The sequence below is a fragment of the Stylophora pistillata genome, chromosome 2 (genome assembly GCF_964205215.1).
Source record: "Stylophora pistillata chromosome 2, jaStyPist1.2, whole genome shotgun sequence".
Lineage (NCBI taxonomy): Eukaryota > Metazoa > Cnidaria > Anthozoa > Scleractinia > Pocilloporidae > Stylophora > Stylophora pistillata.
The window spans coordinates 54,087,213-54,095,999 of record NC_142520.1 but is presented as its reverse complement, the minus strand read 5'-3'; the positions used below and the strand labels follow the sequence as shown (position 1 = coordinate 54,095,999).

Genomic DNA, 8,787 nt, shown 5'->3' with positions numbered 1-8,787 from the left:
CTTGCTGTGCTTGTATACGCATCTTGTAAACCCAGCTAGAGCGGTTAGTGCTCACAAATCACAAAAATATCTAAACAAATACGCTTTTTATGACACGATTTAGGGATACTAGCGTTTCTGTTCTCCTAGGTCTCCCCTCAATGCAGCTTTGTTAATACTTATTCTAAATTTCCGATAAAAAGAATTCAAGAATATCTGCAGCTGTTTTAGACAGCATCCGTGATCATAGCCACACCGTTGACTGGGTATGGGAGATGGGCGGGAACGAGGAGGGAAGATAAGAAATTTTATACGGAGATTTATCGAATGTACAAGTGATAGTTTATTGGCAGCGAAAGTAAATAAGTGCACCCCGTCCCCCCCTGATTATTTCCTCTCCCACCCTCCCCTTCCCCCTACAGTTGCAGCGACCCTTTAAGGCGAGCACTTGGTGAAAAACTGTCGATGGGAATAGCAATGATTAGGAAGAGAATTTTAGCATTAGCCGTATAAAATGGCCACAATGTCAACATTAGCCGTGAAAGTCATCTTCCCGAGGGGCCCTCATTTGATTGTCGCATTTGCAGTAAAAGGCAAGATCAGTGACCGTGACTTTCTACTTATTGACCAGCGATTGATTTGACTATTCAAGCTTCAAAACCTAGACCTTGTGGAACCTCTCTTTTGAGCCATTCGCTTTAAGAGCCTCCATATTAACAGATAAACCACCATTATTCCACTGGAAAGGCTTGACCCTTCCAGTTCAAATTCCCTTCCCCACCTTGGTAAGGTTCAAAGGACGACAGTCAAAAGCCCATGGGTTCCCAAGATGTGAAGCTGCGAATTAATCGGTGTACAACGTCACTGACACTGATTCAACAATTTTTTAACTTGAAAATCTAAAAAAAGAATGTCAATTAGTACGCCAAGTAAAAATAATTCGATTGAGTTAATAACCACGCCTACATAAAAAAAGACAAACTCGTGATTATTTGCGACTCTTTTTCTCTACAATGAATTTCGATTAGAAAAACGCAAATACGAGGCAAAAAGATTGTAAGGAGATGTATTTTCAAACAAAAAAAACTCGATATTTGGATTTTAAAATACTGATGATTTTCAAAAGCGTACCAAGGGCTCAAAATTAAATGAAATGGTCCCGTTTACTTAAACCATACCTCGATCCTTCCTATTCAAATCTATAAAATTAATATGGGCCTCCTTTCTTTCGCGCTTTTCATGAGCAACTTCATTTGTCTCTACTCGGGGCACTGATATCCGCCATTTCACGGCTACCGACGCTCGTTTTAGTTTGCGTAAATTTTTTAGGATGGAGAAGCGTGTCTGGAAAAAAAAAAACCATACCACGTCGCTATGTTCACCATAAGGTGTCTCTGACTGAAATGAGGATAGTCATTTTTTAGTCGATGTGCCGCCTCTTATGCGGTCTTGAAAAAAAGTCGCTCTTAATACCTCAAGAAGACACAGAAAGTCCGGAAAACGCCTTTATCAAACTCGAAAAGATTTCAAAGCGAGTATCTCAAGAATGTTCTCCCGAAGAAAAATTAACAAAACTTAAGCTTGTTCTCCGCTAGATGAAACTCAGGCAAATTTTTATTCTACACTGTATGTGTCATTGTCAAATGATCTGAGGATCCTGGAATGGTTTGAAGAATGAATCAAGCGTCAAACAGGAACCTAACCTCGGTCATCAAGTCTGGAAGAAGTAAAAAGGAGATCCCCAGCAGTAACTAAAGACTGCAGATGAAGATAAAGCAGCGTATATTTTACTTCTTACACATATTTCTTACCTTGAAATATTCGCAGTTTACTGTCTGGGATTTGCTCTTAGTACAGTATCTTGCTGTGTCATATGAATGTACATACCACTGCAGTTTCCAATGTCTCTCCTTATTTGATTAAATCCATGGAAACGAGTTTTGATTGTAGTACACGTCAAGTTTTGTAGTTTTGTTTATTCATATACGTGTAGTTATTCCTATGTTTACTTGGAAACTCAAAGTATTGTTTAAATATTGTCCAGTCAGTCAACCAGTGACCGGTCATTCACTAAGACATGCAGTCAGCCAACCAGTGGCCGGTCATTCACAAAGACATGCAGTCAGCCAAGCAGTTGCCGGTCATTCACTAAGACATGCAGTCAGTCAACCAGTTGCCGGTCATTCACTAAGACATGCAGTCAGTCAACCAGTTGCCGGTCATTCACTAAGACATGCAGTCAGTCAACCAGTTGCCGGTTATTCACTAAAGCCCTGGTCAAACGGCGCATGATAGTCGATGATAGTTGAAGCACGCGCTTCCGTTTGACCATCAACTATCATACACTATTATCGACTATCACCAACTATCATTCATTTTAAGCTGCTCAAATTTTTCATGATAGTCGATGATAGTTTTTCTCGTTTGACCACGCGTATAGTAGTTCATGATAGTTTTTGGTGAGCTGTTTTCCCCGAAAATCGGCGGACTCGTTTAAAATGGTCGCCAAAAGCTCCTCGCGAGGCTCAGCTTTAGCTTCAGAAATTCGTTTTTATACCCAAGATAATAATAATGAGAAAGAAAATATTGAAAACCAAGAATCTGGAGAAAGCGTCAACTCGCAGGAAATCGAAGAGACACCGCTGAAAAAACAGCGTTTCACTAAACGTTCAACGGCGAGATGGAGTAATGACCTGATATTACGTCTAATAGAAGTACATTCCACCAACAAATCGATTACTATTAAGCAAGCTGCCGCCCTCTTTCGTCGTAAATTCATACTTCAACAAGTTTGTTTGTCTCACGCGAAGCCATGTTAGTGTTCACATCTTACGCGAAAAGAGCCTGGAACTAGCTGCTCGCGTGACTTTGCTCGCGCGACTGCCGGTGAACTATCATCAACTATCTTAAAACTTTTTTGGCCGTTTGACCATGCAAATGATAGTTGGTGATAGTTGATGATAGTTTGAAGAGAATCAATTATCATCGACTATCAGGCGACGTTTGACCAAGGCTTAAGACATGCAGTCAGTCAACCAGTGGCCGGTCATTCACTAAGATGACATGCAGTCAGTCAATCAGTCGTACAGTCTGTCGGTCGAACAACTATGCTCATTGTATTGTTTGAGTTTTTGAGTAAGCCCCTACACTCTCATAGTCCCTTACTTCACTCATGATTGCACACCGGAAACAGGTTCTTCAAAGGGGGGTTAAGAAAACCCAGGGTGAGTGTGAAATCTGATTAAAGATCTCAAAGCTTTGAAAGAAAATTCAATATAATTTTTTTTTTGTCTACAATTTGATGATGAGATGTTCTGAAAAGAAAAGAGAAAATTATCCGAAAAAGGGGTTTAAACAAAGAAATAGAGAAACCAGGGTTAATTAACCCTGGGATTGCACTAATCAGCCTTTGAAGAACTGGGCCTGAGAGGCTTGCAGAAATGCTAGTGTTGGAGGTTACGTGCAGTGGATCATCATCAGCATTGTTAATCATTAGCAGGAAAAATATTGGGCCGAGTTTTGCTCTCTGGGGAACGCCGATGCACCTCGTGCTTAGGGGTGTTAACCCGCGGGGTCTGCCCATGCGCTAGACTAGGTTTCCACAGTAACTACTATGGTAGCACCCTGCATTGTCTTGACGAAAAAATGCTTGATTGATTTCTGGGTGCTCTGATTTCAAAGTTCTAAGGATATGTGCCATAATGGAGACCACAGCGGAACTTCCTTGGGTGCAGTTCTGGATAATATGTACAAATCCTTGTGATTCAAACTGGTTGGCTCGGCGGCGCACGACAACGGATATATGCCAAGAGATGCCGCGCTTACCGAACCAGTCTGGCTGAGATTCAAGATACTTGCGCGGTAGAAATTTCATGACCCAGTCCTGGGTAATAAAGACTGAACCACTATCTAGCTCTCTGAGAATCTTCAATCTAGACTGGTCTTGCCTCACTGTACGGAGTTGGTGAGCCTTCCAAGCATGAATTACGTCCTTGCTGTGTTTAACCAAGTAGGTGGCTTCGTCATGATCATCTTTCGTGTGAAAATAAGCCTCTTCAACAGCCCCTTGAATCTCATCTAGAACAGTACCAAGCTCTTCACATTGAAAACAGTGGTCCTCATGGGTATGTTGGCACTTCTGCTGAAAACAGCTGTCACTCGGATCACTCAAAGCATATGACATACAATGATCTGCTATGGTAGCCTCATCGTCAACGTGCACCTATCAATATACCATTATTTTCTTAGTATGTAAACGCAGAAAAACAAAAACTTAAAGCACTCGCCCCACCCTCCGTTTGAAGTATGTAAAATGGTTTTTGTTGCTATTAGTTGTAATTTGTGAAAAAAGACTGATCACTTCTAAGTTATAATAGACTGCTTGCAGTCTGCATTTTCTCATCCGTATAGTTCTCATCTCAGCCAGCGTGTTTGCAAACCACGACGTTATCGTTTATCGCGGCTCGCGGCTTCGCGGCTCGCGTGCTTGATTTTCGCGTGCGGCAGTAACTTGGCAAAGAAAAATACGAGGCTTATACACTAAGTTATAAAAGTAGCATGGATGGTCAGGGCCGAGGTAGAGAAAATCACAAATGTAGGCGATGTTAAAGCCCACCCTGAAATCAATAACAGGGAGAGAATGGGAGTTAATGAACTTTAAAAACTACTCCATTTTCGAATTTAAAGTTACCGCTGAAGACAGACATTATGAAAGCACTCATACAAGGTTAGCCTCGACATAAGGTGAAATATCCACAAATTCCGGCTGGTTAGTGTTTGAAATTTAAAAATACACAATGGATAGAATAACAAACAGGTCTTCTTCTCGTTGGATGGGAATTTCAGATGGAGGCTAAGCCTGTAAAAAATGCTTCTTCACTTCTTTCATTCAGCGGTCATAGCAAACCCGAAAGTACACTATTATTTCTTTAAGCAATATTTTACCTTGAAGTCCGCCTTTAGGTAAAGTTTTGAGTTATTGAGCTTTTCCTGCCATCCTCTTACCGTGGTATCTTCAACCCGGCCTTTAAGTTGATTTAGGAGTGAAATCATCTTGTCAAATGCAGAGGCTCCATCGGCTGCAAAATAGTCTAGTCCCTGGAGGCTCTTTCTGACCGTCGCGCTACAAGCAGCTAATACACGCAGTAGTGTTCTTTTACTGAAAGGGGTAAATCCGACTTCTTTGCAATATTGCTCATATTGAACAGCAATTCGCTCTGGTATTAGACACCGAACCACATTTGGTACTTCCAATACGTTACCGTTGGACAGTCGTAGACTCTTTTGACCAAAAGGCATATCTTGAATAATATGTGGGCTTGTAATGAACTGCAAAAAATGGTCAAGTTGGGCCTCGTCTATCCGTACCCTCGCTGAAGGCCCTACAGAAATGGGCGTCGCTACTCCATGCTGAAGGCGATGTAAGTTCGCCACAGTGTATCTATACTGGGTCAGACCGGGAATAAATTCTTGTATAGTAGAAAAACTCGCAGCGGCAGTCATAATTGAAAGGATTTGTCTCCGTGTGTCCCAGCTGCCGGCATTTTTGTAAGTTTCTGCTATGGCCTCGAGGTAAAGACGTTGGGATGGGAGCATTGTACCCTCTAAACCAAGCTCATCATTGACGGCCCTTGAAGCTTGTAGTGCTGACCAAAGATAACCTGAGTTTTCGGGGGACACAACCTTTAACACTGCGACGAGGATATCTCTAGTGTGTTGTATGTACCTTCGTTTCGTTCTAGCAGCACTCTTTAACCACTCAAACTGTGGATTATCAACCGTTTTTACTACACTCCGAAAGGAATTCATTAAGCAGCCTTAAAGGTTTGTTGGCACAAAGAACCACTTCACCTGAGCTAGTTGTACTTGTGTTTTCGGATGACCCAAAAATGTAGCTGTCGTCAATGGAAAGGTGTTTTACATTCTCACATATATCTTCTGTACTACTTGCCTCGGCTTCCTTATGGGAGGAAAAAATATGAAAAGTAATTTAATGATCGCAAATTAATGCAAGATACTGATTAAACCTATGGACTGCCTACTTGTTTAAACGACAATTAACGATAAAAATGTTTCCTGTCTTTTCTGTACGGACACGAGTTCAACAACAACTGTTGGTGAAGAAAAGGCAGTTTCTGTAGAGTTCGCAGAAGTAGACGCCATCATTTTACCCAGATGATCCCGGCATTGCCTGCAAATAGCTACGGATCAAAAAAAAAACAAAAAAAAAAAACAGAAGAGTTAGGGAAGGATAAATGGGCATGGTAATAGAAACGGTGGTATTCTAAGTCCTTCTTACTGATTAACGCTCACTCGTACTTTAGCGTAACCTAAAAGGGGATACTTGGAAGTGAGCGCCCAGGAGAATAGGGGGCGGGAGAGGAAAGGGCAGGAAGAGCGAGTTAGAAAATAGTGGGAAGCGGGAGAAATTTATTGAAACCACGCAACAATGCTTTTAAATATTTGGCAATCGAAGAATGGATAAAGACAGGAAGCTAAGAAAAAAAGGGTTGGGAGCCGGGAAGGCAAGATACCCGTACCGAACCCGACAGGAGACCCCCTGTTCCACCCCTAAATGGCTATTCGGTCGGCTATTTTGCTCCGAAGGAGCATTTCCAACGATAGTTTAGGCAAGGAAAGAGACCACTGACTCAGTTGTCTGCAATATTGGCCGTTTGTTGGCGTTCCTCATCCTCTTGGGCACAGTGCGTCCCTTTCATTTGTCAAAAGAGGGTCAAAGCAATATGAGTGTATTTGATTTACTTAAATTTTCTCAGAGGGCACGGTAACGAATCCTGCAATCTGATTGGTTCTTTACCCGGTCTGTATTTTCCTATCTCTACCCACGGTAACGGTAACGCTTTCGTGAGTCGCCGAGTACATCCCTACTTTCGTTGCCATTTTTTATTAATATATCTCGTATTGGTTTCAGAATTCATTTGCATAAGCAATAGTGTCATTACGTTGGTTAACAAGGGGTCTAAAAACCAACTATAATTAATTTTAATCGTTCACAAAAAGTACCTAGAAAGTTAAAATGTGAGGTATTTGGTTACAGTTGAACTAATCGCTGGAACTTTCATTCATTCAATATCTGAATTTTCTCAAACAATTTGTTCGTAATAAAAGAGCAAGCAAAGTTTTAATTTCAGTTCTCCAACAAATATACGCTCTCGGTGAGTATTTCCAAGTCCGTTCAATTTGAAAATGTTAACCATGAATTGCACAACAGAAACTGAAGGAATTCGATTAGAAAAGGCCGCATTAAATGCTCTTGTGTCTCGTCGGAGTGTATCATTCGAATTTAGTTTTTATGGAGGAAAGATCAGATTTACACACGCCATTGCAGAAAACAAACGAGCAAACTCTCACAACTTCAAAATAAAAAATTTGAATTTACTTACAATTACTTTCCTCGCCGTTTACTTAACGAACAGAGGTAAATCCTCGTACATCAATTAATTATCGATGAGAGTGAACATTAGTTTTCATAAGATCATTGACTGTTCTTAAAGAAAACATTGACAAGACAGTCCTTGCCAAACTAGTCAGGTTGTTTTTCTAAAGAGTACATGCGCTTTTTTTTTCTTACGCACTCTCTAATTGACAGGTGTCAGTTTGTGATAGATACTTGTAAAAATAATGTTTTATAGTTTGTTTGGAAGCGTTTTAAATCACCTTTATCAATACGCAAATGAAAATGTTTCAGTAAAGCATCTCTCTATAGTTTGCATCACCTCTATTTTAACCACGGCATTTACTCGCTCAAAAATTGCTTAGCTTATGGAAGATCTTGCTGTATTTACAGCTCTAAATCACGATTCGGGTTCTTTCGGAAAGAATTTCGTTAAGTTAAAAAAAAAAAAAGGTTTATTTACCGGCTAAGGGTCGGTCCGTATGGTGAAAAACGGTGACCTCAGTCTTAAAAAGGCTGCCCTTGGCCTACGGCTTCGGGCAACATTTTCAAGACCGAGGTCACCGTTTTTCACCGTACGAACCTCCCAGCCGGAAAATAACAAATATTTATTTCTCCTACTAAAGCAGTGTACGGTTTAACTGCACTTACGCGACCCAACTGTGACCAGGATTACAGTTTCTTTAAAAACAAAACAAGATTGTTTTCTGTCAATTCCACGATCACCTCGACAGGTTGTCGACTTGTGACCCGCTACTTCTGCTGGAATGCAACATCTAGTCTTGCCTGTTCGCCAGCGAGTACCGCACGCGTCTCTGTGTTTAGGGCATACCGTCATATGCAACTGACTGTCCTGTGTGATGAAAATCCCTGGTAAAGAAAACTTAATTGGTAAATTATTGCTGTATAAATGAATAGTCCAAATGTATTCATGTTGTAATCGAAAATTGTAAATCAAAATGATCTTTATTAACCTGCCCGTGTAAGTAATAATTTTCTCTCGTTGTTGACGTTTTCAACATCCGTCAAAATGTTACAACTCTTCAAGTGAGCTGTAACATCTCTAGTACAGTCTTTCAACTCGACAAAGTCGGTCACGTTTGGATTTTCAGAACTTGCACCAAAAGCCCCCCCAAGAAGAGCAGCAATGCTACAAAATGATATCGTTATCTTTTCTTGCTCTGTGAGAGACCTAGTACGTGTTTACCTTTAAGAGGAAGAGCGTGATTGCATCATGGAAAATGATGGCCCAGATTGCAACACGGTTTAACTGCTACCGTGACATGAGTCCTTTTTATCAAGTTTTATGACAGAAATGTGGCCATTTTTCCGAAAAATATTAGGGTAAATATCGTAATAAACAGTTTGGCTGTCATCTTGTGGTGAAAAAATAC

The 8,787-nt window shown here is 40.8% G+C and overlaps 1 protein-coding gene across 1 annotated transcript; it reads right to left on the bottom strand.

Annotated features, from left to right (window-relative positions):
* Positions 1 to 3,565: 3,565 nt before the first annotated feature.
* LOC148740381 (uncharacterized) lies at positions 3,566 to 8,523 on the bottom strand. Its single transcript, XM_088749672.1, has 3 exons — positions 8,045 to 8,523; positions 4,924 to 5,938; positions 3,566 to 4,201 (listed from the first exon to the last, which is right to left on the bottom strand). The coding sequence occupies exons 2-3, from the start codon at positions 5,785 to 5,787 to the stop codon at positions 3,566 to 3,568; spliced, it is 1,500 nt and encodes a 499-aa protein (XP_088605798.1). The 5' UTR covers positions 5,788 to 5,938; positions 8,045 to 8,523.
* Between the last annotated feature and the right edge of the window lie 264 nt (positions 8,524 to 8,787).